Source organism: Stegodyphus dumicola, chromosome 12 (assembly GCF_044657685.1).
Source record: "Stegodyphus dumicola isolate Sdum_Otavi_A_Nest chromosome 12, ASM4465768v1".
Lineage (NCBI taxonomy): Eukaryota > Metazoa > Arthropoda > Arachnida > Araneae > Eresidae > Stegodyphus > Stegodyphus dumicola.
Genome location: NC_140779.1, coordinates 95,851,184 through 95,865,693, shown reverse-complemented (window position 1 = coordinate 95,865,693; position 14,510 = coordinate 95,851,184). Strand labels below are relative to the sequence as shown.

The 14,510-nt window shown below is 30.0% G+C and overlaps 2 protein-coding genes across 13 annotated transcripts in view; one reads left to right on the top strand and one right to left on the bottom strand.

The window, feature by feature from the left end:
- The window catches only part of Evi5 (ecotropic viral integration site 5), a 372,412-nt gene extending 369,577 nt beyond the window's left edge, over positions 1–2,835 (top strand). For all 9 annotated transcript variants that reach the window (XM_085806704.1, XM_035352652.2, XM_085806705.1 and 6 more), the window contains one exon: positions 647–2,835. In XM_085806704.1, the coding sequence (XP_085662830.1) occupies positions 647–871 (225 nt within the window). In that variant the 3' untranslated portion in view covers positions 872–2,835. The remainder of the gene's footprint in view (positions 1–646) is intronic.
- Positions 2,836–3,363: 528 nt separating this feature from the next.
- LOC118183193 (uncharacterized) overlaps positions 3,364–14,510 on the bottom strand; it is a 116,104-nt gene continuing 104,957 nt past the window's right edge. For all 4 annotated transcript variants that reach the window (XM_085806702.1, XM_035352659.2, XM_035352662.2 and 1 more), the window contains 3 exons: positions 11,698–11,776; positions 6,642–6,814; positions 3,364–3,991 (listed from right to left, as the gene is read on the bottom strand). In XM_085806702.1, the coding sequence (XP_085662828.1) occupies positions 3,859–3,991; positions 6,642–6,814; positions 11,698–11,776 (385 nt within the window). In that variant the 3' untranslated portion in view covers positions 3,364–3,858. The remainder of the gene's footprint in view (positions 3,992–6,641; positions 6,815–11,697; positions 11,777–14,510) is intronic.

Below are 14,510 nucleotides of genomic sequence, written 5' to 3'. Positions count from 1 at the left end.
AGATAATGGATGTCCGGATTACAGACTTTGTACTGTACTAATTGAAAACATAAAACACTAGAAAATAAGAAATACACTTTTAGTTTGTAATGTCTTATTTGTTTTTGACATCATTATTGGGGTAATTTTTAAAAATTGTAACTTCTGTAAATCAGTTTCCATATTTTGCATAATTTATCAAATTCATGTTTGAAGAAAAGGAAAGTATCTGAATTGTAGACTATTAAACTGTTAAAGATTTAAAACATTTTTTTTTCCTTCCCATCACTTTTTGAATGTTCTGTAACATGAAATAAATTAAAATTTATGTAATGCGATATGGCAGTACTTGCGAAATTGTTAGATATGTCAAATAGGACTAAACAACATAGATAATTAAATTTCAGCATAAGAAATGGTTGAATTAATTGAATGCTGGATAATTCAGCTTTTATTGTACTAATAAATCTCTTGAAATATTCTTCAGAAGATTAATTGGAACAAACATAAAGCAATCAATGCTTTTTTGAGGGGAGGGAGAGATAATTTAGTAATAAATTTGATATGTTAATTTTAGTAATAAAAATAAAAATTGCCAAATAATATTTCTTCTGTAATTTTGTTTGACAAACAACAAGAACTGTATTTTATTCTATTTTCTTTTTAGTTGGCAGAGCAGCGGGAACTCAACAAGAAACTAACCTCAGCACTTGAAAATGGAGATGCAGATGCAAACCACAATACAGATAAAAGTTTCAATCACATCAGTCATTTCCTGGAAACGCTGAAACAGAGTCGCAGTAATATTTCCTCTGATGAAGGTGATTTTGAACAAATCTACAAGCTGCGTCTAACATCACCAGAAATGCTCAAGAATAAGGTCAATGTCTAGTAAATGTCTTCCTAAATTTTTAACCTATGAAGTGAACAACTGAACGATACTAACATATCAGTTGTTTGAGAGTTATTTTCCATTAGTGAAGATATCAATTAAACTTCATAGGTACATGTCTTAAGTTGCTGATGCACTTGAACAAAACTGTATGTAGTATAAATGGCATTTACAACTTTAACTGCTATAATCAATAACGCAATAGAAGTGGACAGTACTTCATAAAGGTGCACAATCAATTTTTTTTAAACCTAGCCGTCCACGAGACAAATAAGGTGGATACTACACTTCCCAAGAACTAGTGCATTTAACGCTAAAGATAAAATACATTTTTCAACTATTTGCAGTTTCATTTTACTATATATTGCGGATTATTTTTCCGTTGGTATAATGCTTCAATGAAATTAATTTATTAAACAATGTAGCTGAACTGCATTCTTGCTGCTATTGGAAATAAGTTGTTATACTTGTATTAGGAACAAATGTTTATAACTACTACCTTTTTGTGGCTGTTGTGTACTTTATCAGTTAAAAGCTATAAATAAAATATACAATGATTATATAGTAATAAATTAATTTCCCGTGAATGGTTTGCATTTTGCTTGTCTTGATTCCATTATGGTCTATAAAGCATAAATGTTTGTACTAGTCAGTTCCAAATGATGAATGATAACTTTCTGTAAATATCCCAGCATTTTTATAGTACTAATATGACATAATGCAAAGAGCATAAAATATTTATTAGTATTGTATTTTGAGTATAAAAAAAGTCTCTTGTAAAGAAGAAGTAATTAGATTCTTGTTATTTACATTGATTTTGATTGCACTGGAATAAGTTCGAAAAAAATTAAAATTAAGAAAAGTTTTTAAAATTGAAACACTACCAAAAACATGACATGTTTTTTACCAACAGCCAAAAATACTTGATGAAAAATTCCTTTTAAGAATAAAATAATAAGTAATACGAATTTTCTAAATTTATAAAGCACATTTACAGACTTTTAATGGGTATACTTTTTGACAATTTTTAGATTAGGGTCTTTAGAAACTTTTATGCTGTTTTTAATAATAAACTAAATTATTAAATGTTAATTGTTGTGCGTTGGTTAAAACAACTTTCTTCATTCCAGTCAAAAAGTGTGATTTTTGTAATCATTTGTTGTTTTCTTTGCTGTGTATTCTGTGGTGCTACGCAACATAATCCCAGCCATGTATAAAAAAAAATAAAATAACTATAGAGCCATTTTAGCTTATTGTATATTTTAATTGCATGTTATCTGTCCATATTTGCTTTTCATAATTATTTTTACACCATAAAATTTTGCATTTTAGCATGAAAAAAAGCAAGTTATTTAATCAATGTTCAGAAAAAATAAGTAGATTTTTGTCATTAAATGTACAAGGTCTAGAATTGTACTTTGGTTAAGAATGTGATTATTCTCTTCTGTATTTATTATAGCTTTTTATATGCACTAGCTGTTTAAGGCATAGAATAAAATTAAAGCTGTAGTTATATGAATTTTATTCATGTGCAAATCAGTTTTTTAATATATTTGAATGTTTCCTCAAATATAAATATCCTGTATAGGGAAATATTTATTTAATACCCTACATATGGGAAAATTAATAAATTTAAGAGTGCTGTAGAATGAATGAGGTGCTATAAGAAACTGACAGATGCAAGTATATACTATGAAAGATGTTTATATATGTAATATTTTAAAATGCCAAATATGTAAAATTATGAACAAATTAAAAATAGTTTGCTAATATCATAAAAATAGTATAAAATTATATAGTTTATTAGAATATTTTAATTTATGAAATTATTGTATAAACAGTGGGACGAGTTGTTATTTTCAAAAAATCTCCCCATTTCTGAAATTTGTTCTGATGTGTTAAAAAATACTGCTTTGAGTCTTGTAAATAGTGTAATATGTATTATTAAATTTAAGTTAAAATTATGATTGTTTTTATTATGAAATACATTACACAATACAGACTTTATTTTTAACAGTTTCTGAAAAATAGTATCAAACAAATAATGAACTGTTTCAATTCTGGTCTGCTCAGTATATAATTATATTGATACTAATGAATTTAAAATGTTTATACTATATTATTGAAAATAATCAATATATACACCTAAGGATGGCTATATATGCTTTGGAAGGAGATTTATTTTTAATATGAAAACCTTACATTTCTTTTAACTTCAGCTTTATACATAATTTTTAATTAATCAACTATTAATGATTGATTTTCTGTAAGACGTTATAAGCACTGACACAAAATCATATTTCTTATAAGGATGCCTAAAAATATATAAAATTCCTTTGAACAGGAATTTAAAATTTACTGTTAAGTTTTAATATAAAGATACTGAGTTATTTTAAGTTTACTTCTAACATAAATTGGATTGAACAAAGAAATTCAGAAGCTGTTATAAAAATAAAATGAACTGAACAAAGAAATTCAGAAAAAATACACAATAAAAATTCAACTGGTTTATTATTTATAAAAATATACATTCCATACAGCAATATAAATTCATGTACAAGTCAGATGGATGTTTATTTTAACATAATGCCTGATGGGTTATGTTAAATGCATCACACATATAATATATTAATACCATATGGTTGAATATAAAACAGTATGGTTATATACATTTGTTGACTTTATAAATTTTATATCTCAAATTTATATAAGTAAAATGACATACTTTCAAAAACTCTCGAACTGTATTTTTAAATAGCAAAATATGTACAGTTTTATGAAAAAAATACCTTCTGCTCTTGGAACAGATTTAGACAAGTTTCCTCTTTTGAGTCAAATATTGAAAATCATTAAAGCAACAAAAATTGCATTATATTCAATAAGAAATACCTTCTAAATAAGAAGTTAAATAACAGAATCTTTAACAGATATCTAATAAAATAATACAAAATACATTTGGCTGAAAGAATCATGGAAGTTGTCTTCCCTTATTCCATCTCAGTCAAATAAGTTTCAAAAGTTGCATCAATGGAGTCTTTAGAATATTTGCACAGTTTAGAATTACAGGTACAAAGGACAGTTTGGCATTTTATGATCCAAAAATCAATTCCATAGTCAAAACTAAAAAGTAAAAGAAACAAAATTTATAATTTTATTAACTTTAAGGTAGAATACCATAGTTAAATTGATAATACAGACAATAAAATGAAAAAAAAAAGTAAGCATATTCAGTACAATTAGATGTGTGGTTAAAACACCAGCCAGCATTCTAAAGCTTGTTTAAAATTTAAAGGCAGCTGAAAATAATATTAAATGAAAGACTGTAAAATGATTAATTACACTGAAAATACTTTCACTAATACATAGAATAGTCAAGATTATTTATACAATAAGACAATTTACTTACATACATTATGCCTATGATGATACCTCAAAGGGAGGGAATTCAACTTAGAACTCTTTTTTTCATCACGCAAGCAATTTAACACCTAACAATTTACAGTATAAATACAGCATTGAATAATTTCAAAGACTGTTTCATTCCAAGCAAGGCATATTTAAACAGTTACACTTTGTTTTGCAACTGAATGAATGATATAAAAAATCAGCAACTTTGTCTTTCAATCTAAATTATTCCTGCAAATTGACTGCAAAGAATTCTTCTATTATTGACTAAAAAAGATAAATTTTTGATTTTAAAAGCTTAAATATAAAATTAACTCGTCAATAAACTCAAATTAACTGCAATGAATTCTTCTGTTATTGACTAAAAAGGATAATTTTCTGATTTTAAAAGTGTAAATTTAAAATTAACTCAAGCAAACAAACAGTAAGCCTATTTTGCATAATATAAGACTCATCTCTAGGGATCAATGTGGCTTTTAAGAGCTCTAATTCTTTTCACTTAAAATGAATAAAATGCAGGCAAAATGCTTCATATAATAGCATAAATGCCATTAAGTAAAGTAAAGCTATGTCTTTCACATTCTGAAAAAATTATATCTCTCATGACAGAATTATTAGAGTTATTCTAAAGCATGGTAAAGTAATGTATACAAACAAAAAGAGCACGGTGTGTAAAATATGTTTTGGGAAACTGCTAATTTTTTTACTTTTAATGTAAAAGTAAACAAGGCTTCATTATTTTCATACCATTTCATTGCTTGTATAATTTAAAATTCTGATACATGTATAATTATACATTAATTATGGGTATAAATAAGAATGCAGATTTTCATACAACTCTAAATATTTTTAATGATTTTTAAAGTTTTATTTATTAATAAATTAGCATGCACATAGAAGTATTACATATCCAAAACAATACGTTTATTCAATGCAACTACAATCTTGTCATAATGAATAAATACTTCACAATGAAAACAATTTTTCTAGCTATCTAAGATGTTACTAACTCTTTTACATATTCTTACACTAGCCGTTTCATTTCAATTCAATACAAAGCATAAAAGGCAGTCTATTTATTTGGACTATGATAATGAAAAGAATTATGAGACACTTTTCTTGCAGCCTTTCAACTGATTAAGAACCAATTAATGAATTCAACAGTGAGATTTTTGAATAATACTGAGGTTATCAGAACTCCATGCTTAAGAAAGGTATTATATCTCAAGAGTTCCATGAGATATGTAAGTGAACGCAAAGACTTTTCCAGAAGAAAATATGGATGGAGGGGATGGCTAAAAGCTAATAAATCAATTTCAGAGAAAAATGAAGCTCTAAAATTAGTACAAATTTGAATAATGTAAGAAATGTGACAAATCTTGATGCACAATCTGAGGTTATCAGAACTTTTGTCTCAGTTTATGAAAAATTGCTGTAACAATTGGTGGAACAATATCATCAACAGATAAAAGAAAAAAAAATAATAATAATGAAAGCATCATTCAATAAATATGACAACTAAACTTTTAATTTTGGATGTTTCATTTTGACATAATGGTTAAGAAACTATACCAGCTTTCTAATGCACATCCTTAAGTTTCTGTTTGCATATGTTGATTATGAAGAAATAAAACTTTTCTTGAAAGTAATTTTTTTGTGGGTTCAAAATTTAAATAGTCAGTCTTCCCCTTATAAGTACAAAAGTTGACAGCGTCATGAATATTTTAATATATAATTATATATTAATATATAATGAAATATTGATATTTAATGCACTTTTAAAGTTATTTATGCAGAAAATGTGTTTATATATTTAAAGTATGAAAAATACAGCCTGAACAGTCATAAAGTTTGGAGAAAAATTATGAATTTTTAGGAGAATCACACATTATTCACAAAAATCAATATACGACTAAATTTTATGTTAATGCATTGCCCTTACATTTTTTCACATCAATATGCTAGTCTTTAAACTACTGATTTAGTAACTCACATAAATTATGATAACATGACCTTAAGCTTATGTCTGTTGAAATGTAGCATAACAAGTCCTTGCTACAGACACTAACACAATCAAATTCAATATGCCACAAAACTTAAATTAATTTAGAATAGCACAAAAAATACAAAAATTTAAAATTATGAAGCAGTAATGTCATAAATGTCATGTTTATATTTATTGGAACATTCATATTGAAACTATATAAAAGAAACTTTTGTATATAAAAAGAAAAAATAATTAAAATTGAATATTTTACAGTTATGTTGATTCTGAAGTATTTAAACTATTTTATGGTAATAAATCAACAATTTTGTATAATGTTACAGATTTCAAAAGTGCACAGATCTAATTATTACAACTTACCACAATTCTTCATATGCTTGTACTTCTTTCAAAGTGAAAAATGCAATACGAGGAAAGTTTAAATCTTGATGCTCAACAAACACTTTGAGAGCTATTAAGTTAGGCTCGCAACTATGATTAAGAAATCTAGCAATATTGCCATAAAAACGACCATCCAAACAGTAATCAGCAGTCTATAGAAATGAAAGAACACATTTATTAATATTTAAATTCTAAGCTAACACAATTTAAATAAATACTTTAAAATAAGAAGGGAAATTTATTAAAACAAGTGTCTCCATCTTGTGTATTTTAGCATAAGTATTAATCATTTTTAAGGTTCAATAATACACTCTTTTGCAAAAGAATCCAAACATCAAGAAGGACTTTTGTAACCTTAACAAAAATTGGTATGCAAAAACATCTTGATCGAACATGCAAATGATCAAAGTTTCAAGGTAATTGAACAGGAATTGCGATCATAGCACGCATTTCTAGTGCACAATTTGCAAAGTATAAAACCAGTAACAGAGCCGGAAAATTTATCATTTTTTTGTTGCTGTCATTGTAATTCCGTAAAGAAGCAAATAAAGATGCCATTACGAAGCTATTGAAGACCTTACAGACAACTAAACGACTTTGAACATGGTCGCATTGTAGGGTTGCGTGAAGCTGAGTGGTCATACCGAGCAATAGGCTGCCACCTGTAGCATACAGAGACTGCTGTGCAAAGATGTTGGCAGCAATGGTTGCTACAAGGAAATTGATGACAAAATGAAGGCTCTGGAAGGTCAAGGAGCACAAATGCAAGGAAGATAGGATGATTGGTATCATTGTCAACTATTCAACACACTACAGCCACGTCTATACTTCCCGTGGTACCGTCCACCATCTCACGCCGCTTGTCTGAGGTGGGGTTACACTCACAGAGGACTTTAAGACGTTTGCCTTTGACCCCACAACATCAGCAAAGTCGTTTGGAGTGGTATCGCAGCCGATCATCATGGCTACCATCAGACTGGCATTGTATAGTGTTAAGCGATGAATCCCGCTTCACTCTTGAAGCAGATGACCACCGTGTTTGTGTCCGGAGAGGACGGAGCCAGCGCTCCCAATCAGCCTTTTACAAAGGCATACAGCCATAACCTCTGGTGTGATGATGTGGGGTGCTGTTTTTTATGACAGCAGGTCATCTTTAATCATCCTCCATACATCTTTAACAGCTCAACGATATGTTGATACCATCCTGCAGGCCGTTACATTACTCTTCATGGCACGTCATCCTGGGGCGATTTTCCACCAAGATAATGCCAGGCCACATACCGCTCGCATATCTCTGTGCGGTTGATAATCTTCCTTGGCCAGCAAAGTCACCAGACCTTTCCCCAATCGAGCATGTCTGGAACAAAGTAGGCCGCAAGATTCGGGCACCACAAAATATCACAAATCTGGAGCAACAACTGATGAATGCCTGGCAGAATGTTTTGCAGGATGACATTAGGAAACACTACCACTCCTTGCCTCGACAAATTCAAGCATGAATTGCCTTTAGAGACGGTTCGACCAAAATTAATAACAAAAATTACTACAAACCTTCTACCGTAAATATGGGATTTTAATCTTGGAGAAAGCATGAATATTTGTAATGTCTGCAAGACATGGGGACGCTCACATTATGTTGCGAACTAAAAGACCACTTGAGTGGATTGGTGGTAAAGAGGTATGGAGGGCCCAACCACAGGGGTGCTCTCCATAAAAACTAGGAGTGTCATACTGTCTCCTAAATGGCACTCAAGACTCATACCAATGACAGATGAACTGAGGATTCCTTGCCACTATAAAATTTCCGGACTTGTTTTGATTGAGAAATGAGATTAGCAGCAACAACAAGGATAACAAAAGTTCCTTAGTAATGAGAAATTAGACAATTGCTACAAAATTTTTAGGTGTTAAGAGGCAATTAAATCAGCAGAGAAACTGGTCTGAATTAGGTAGTATATTTGCATTTTTAATAGTTTTAACATGAAACTGATAATATTACTGGATGAAAAATAGATTTTCTATTTAATAATATAGCTGCTTAAAGTAATATTTTATCATTACTTAGAAATCTACAGAATTTTTTTTACATTACAAAAGTATTAAAATCACATAAAACAACACACACACATAAATATATATATATATTTATTTAAAATACAAATATCTTTAACACTGACATTTTTTATCTGAACTTTACTTGCTTGTGACAGAAGAAAGGTTATGTTTACTAGGCAGTGATAATGTAAATGTTAAAGGGAAATCTTCACAAATATTTTTAATTGAATACTAATAGTTAATCACAATAAGTTTTAACAATTTTTACAGGAAATATATCTTTCTTTTTCACCACAAGAATTACATATTCATATATATGTGTGTATGATGATATAGAGATTGATAGTGTGATGTATAATGTACATTTGCAGTCAAAAATCAGCCATTGTGAGGATTTAACACATTTTTCTTCATTCTCGAGAAGCACACTGTTCCTCAACTTTCTGATTTGATGCAGCTTATAATTTTTTTCCCGCCTGTTATTATTACAGCAATTTTATGAAGTTGAACTTTCGATTACATCGAAAAGAGTTTCTAATTCTGGAGCTACAAAAGGATTTACGAGGCGAAAGCATGTTTCAATGTCCATTAAACAAAAAGTGGAATTGCTACAAAAATGAATAAAGGTTTCTCGTTTCTCAAAATTAGGCGAGGAATATGGCATTGGAAAGTCAACTGTATATGACATAAGAAATCAGAAAAAGGAATTTTTTGTTATTCTGATACAATGAATAACAGAAAAATTATTTGTTATGCTAGAAGCGATGATCATGACAAAGTATTGATTGAATGTGTCAGACAGTGTCGCAGTGAGGACGTGCCATTGACGGATACAGTGCTAATGGCTCAAGCCAAAATATTTCATGAAGAAATGAATTTAGTGCCCATATTTGGACAGGTTTGTTAACCAAATTTAAAAATTGCCATAGTATAAGGTGTTTAAAGAAAGCTGCTGAACTATTTGCAGATGAATTCATTGAACTCATTAATAATGAAAAGTTATCTCTAGAACAAACAGTGCTGATGAAATTGGTATTTACTGGCAATATGTACCATGAAATACCTTGGCAACCTCTACAGAAAAGGCTCCAAGCGTTGTCAAAGATTCCAAAGCAAAACTAAAAATTTTAGCATGCGCAAATGCTGCAGGAATGCATAGCTGAAAACTTTCATAATAATAATAATAATAATAATAAATACATGAACTCGAGCATGTAAAAGAGTAAAGAATTTCCACGTTATATATCTTGAAAATAGAAGAGCATGGATGACACAAGCATTAATGAATGAGTGGTTTGAAAATCATTTCATACCCGAGGCTCGGCAACATTTAAATTTGATTCGTTTACCTGATGAAGTAAAAACTGTCCTGATTGTAGACAACTATTCGCCTCATACTTCACTTAAAGTTTTAGTGAAAGATAATGTATCCATATTATTTTTACTTCCAAACTGTATGTCCATCATTCAGCCTATGTATATAGTAGTAGTGCACACACCGAAATTCAAATTTAAAGTAACATTTTAAAAATCCATGTTAAATTTCTTGAATAATGGCAAGACTGTTCAAGAATTTTTGAAATAATTTAACATAAAATCTGTTGTGGAGCAATGCAAGATCATGCATCATGCGAGGGTGTGTCTTCAGATACTTTTTAAAAATACTTGGCATAATCTATGGTCGGCTACCATGCTTCATGGTGAGGATGATGTAGATGACAACCGCAAATTTTAACGTATTCAGATATAGAAAACCAAAGATGAAATTTTCCAATTAATGGATTTTGTAAAGAAATGTGTAAAAGCAGTAATAAATGAAGATGATATAACAGAAGTTTTTCATTGCGATGACAATGCCCCAATCATCAATCAACGGATGGCGAAAAGCATAGTATGGTTCTAGATCCAGAAAATACTGCTATCGATAGTGAAGAAAGTGACAGAGAGGTTATTGAAATTTAAAAAAATTGTATTGATAAGTTAGTTGGAATACTTGACACAGCAATTACAGGACTTGAACAAAATGGAACTTTGAAACTGAACAAAAAATTGTCTGTCTATAGAATTAAAGAGAAAGTATTATCACAGAAATCGAAGCAACTTAAATAACTTACATTGAAAGAAATGTTAAATAAAGTAAACAAATAAATATTACGCGTGCGCGTAAGACCTTGACTACTGCGCATATGCGTATGCACAAGTGCAGAATACGTTTTCGCCTGCGCGTTTAATGTATAACGGACGGTGTAAGCTAAAATTATCTAATTATCTATTTCAGTTAATCTTAATGATTGTGTTGTTCCTTAATCTTCGAATTGGATCCCGCTTATTATTTTTTGCAGACTGTAAGAGCAATTTTATAAAAGTAAACTTGAACTTTCGTTTATGTCAAATAGAATTTCCGATGCTGGAACTTCCAAAGGATCTACAAAACGAAAGTATGTTTCGATGTCCAACAAACAAAAAGTGGAATTGCTGCAAAAAATGGATAAAGACATGAAGAATGTGACAGAGAGGTTAGTGAAAACGAAAAAAAGAGAAAGTATTATCACATAAAACGAAGCAACTTAAACAACTTACATTGAAAGAAATGTTTAATAAAGTAAACAAATAAATATTAAGCTTTTTTTTTTGTAAATTTTGATACCCTTTAGATCATAATTGTTCTTTATTTCATAAATTACGGTTTCATATTTTTAATTTTAGAATTTCTACATGCCATCTTACGAGATTTAAACTGATGATCTATAATCCAGAAAAATCGATAATATGGAATCGCCGAAGTCCCGACGAGTCTGGATTAACGACTTTTGACTGTATAAATTTGCAAATATTATAACCTTCAGGCAGCAAGTAAAATAAAAAGTATATCTAGGAGATCATGAATCATTTAAAACTATTTTACTAATACATGCAGCATATAAATGAATAAATTATATAAAAAATAAAGTAATTCAAAATAAAAGCCCTGCACACTTACTTCACTCTCAAGATCAAAAAAATAAGTATCATCTCCCCGCTGAATTGCTTCATGTCCAGTTATCAATTCTCCAACATATCTATCCAAAACATATTTAAATTAAAGTCACACAGTAATAATTCATCTAATAAAAATATAAGTGATAATTAATTAAAATTATATATAACAGCCATTTTTGCTCATAAGAAAGATTCTTGGCTGTTTTAATTGTTTTTATAGCCTTCTTATCCTAATACATATATTTAAGTCTGCAAGTACAGTTAGATTTTATGAAGTGATTATGGGGTAACTGTACAGAGGGCATTCTAAGGTAAATTAACTCCTATTTATGTTATAAACAAAAAAGAATAGAAAAGTCTTATAATAATGGAATATGAAGAAAATCTACATTTTGAATGCTGGAAGCATAACTTTTTACTTCATTTTTAGATAAAACAACCTGTGATCTATTATTACAGGAACATTCTGGCAGATTAGAACAATTTCCCTTAATTCTTTTAACTAGTAAGCTGTTTGTATTAAAAATATGAGAATGGCCAGAACTTTTCTTGCAATTTTTACAACTTCCTTCCATTTCTACCTTTAATTCACCCTCCTCCAAAAAATATATGTTGATACTGTCCAATGCTAAAATAAGGCTGATTCTCCCACAGGTATTTGAGTAAACGGAAGGACAAAGAATTTTCGTAAAATGAAAGGCCAAGTGGGCAGACGTTTATAGCAGCTCGGTTAAAACTCTGATTTCTTAGTGAAAGGATTCAGTTCTTAAATCTTGCTATTTCAAAACTAATACATTCAGAACAACTCATAAGTACAACAAGGTTCCCACAGATATTAATTTTTTTTTCTCTGATGAAATAGTTATTCAATTAAGTATGACTAACTGAAAAAATTAGTGTGTTTACTACAACATACAATACAATAACTATGTTTATTATTGTATATATATATATACATATTTATAGGAATTATGTGTCTAAATCACTTTAAAAGTATATCATGTTTTTAAAAAGAAATATCAAACTCTGAAGAAAACTGTTCTTTCGACAAAAAATGTTTTACAGAAGTATGATTCAGAATAAATATTACTACTATGGTATTTCAGAATTACACTGGAAAAAAGTTTATTTAACACAATTACTGATTATAACACAATACGTACGTGGATTGAAAAGTAATGCATAATGAATCCACTGTAGCTTGGTAAGAGAAAGCACTAGGTAAATGAAATTTTGAAAGATTTTTTCGTTACCACCTGATGTACACAAAATTTTAATTTTTGCTGTTGCAGTAAAACCACCATGAATAATCAATATGAGACACTACTGTTGAAAACAGCCTCCAAATAAATAGATAAACAGTTCTGTTTCACCAGATGGCACACGGCATGATTTTTTTTTTTTTAAATGTTAAATTTTACCTCATTTAAAATTAGCAACAAGAGTTCAGATTCAAGAAAGATGTAAGATGTTGACTGTAATCCTTTTTCAATTTTTTTTTTTTTTAAAGATATGAATGCTTTTTGTGTTTGACATGTAAGATTTATTTGAAATAAAAGTATTTTCTTGGAATATAAATTTCATATATTTATGTGATTCGAGATATTTATGTGATTTGTCAAAATCAAATAAATGATTTGTCAAAAGCCAGTTACACTGGCCGTTAGGCCATTAAACTCCTTGCTTGCCAATAACGCTGAAATCTACAAGAAAAATTTGTCAGTGTTTCACACTCGTCCAAATGATCCGCCGTCATTGGCCGTTCACTATTACATAAAACACACAACGGCGAATCAGCTATCCAATGCGAAATAAATTACTCTGTAGACAGTCATGTCCCGTCAATGGTCTAAAAGATGCAACTGCAACTGTTTACAGGTGGTCAGGATTAAAAGCTGGGTTTGATGAGAGAACACTTCAAGGCTTGCCCTCACAAGCCCGAGGGGCAAAATCTCTAAAAGTCTTTTGATATGTTAGCGATGTCAGAAGCTTAATAGAATGGAGGCTTGCACTTGTTTTTGGCTCTTGGAGAACCACAGCCCCCCTTTTCGAAAGCATATCAGCCATCTCATTCCCATAAATACTGCAGTGTGAAGGTACCCATTGAAAAGATATCTCGTGGGAAAGTTCTTTTATGACCTCTTGACAATGTTGGACGCATGTGTTCTTACACTCTTGGTAAGAGGAGATGGCCTGTATTGAAGTCGAATCAGACAGTACAACAGCCCTCCTGAACGAGCTCTGTTTCAATGATAATTGTTGGAGAGCTACATGAATGGCTTTCAGTTCTCCATTAAAGTGAGTGGAGTAAGCCCCTACAGGTATGTAGAAACTGAAAAGCTTGCTAAAAACTCCAGCTCCAGTGCCCTGAATTCTATCAGTCAAAGAGTCAAAGAGGAATGTATATACATGTATACATTCCTCAGCTAGAAAACGTTGCTCAATTGTTTCCAAAGCTATAGTTCTTATTTGCTCTGGACTCATTTCCTTCTTATCAACTTTCATTTCCAGGTCCAACTGCACATCAAGGAAGCTGTAATTCAAAGGATTTAGCAAAAACAGCAGTGCCGGTTTCAGTGTTCTTAAATGATTGTATTGTTCTAGGTGAGAGACACACTGCAGAAAGCCATTTTATGTTTTTGATCGAGATATTTTAGATCTTTTATCTAAAGATCCGAACACGGATCAAAATATGTTTGATCAAGAATATGAAAGGATAAAATCTTATTCTGATTTTTGAAAATGAAAGTGGAATGATTTCGAAATTAACTGTGTAATAAAATATCTAATAATGATTCTTCTGTTGAAGTGGTA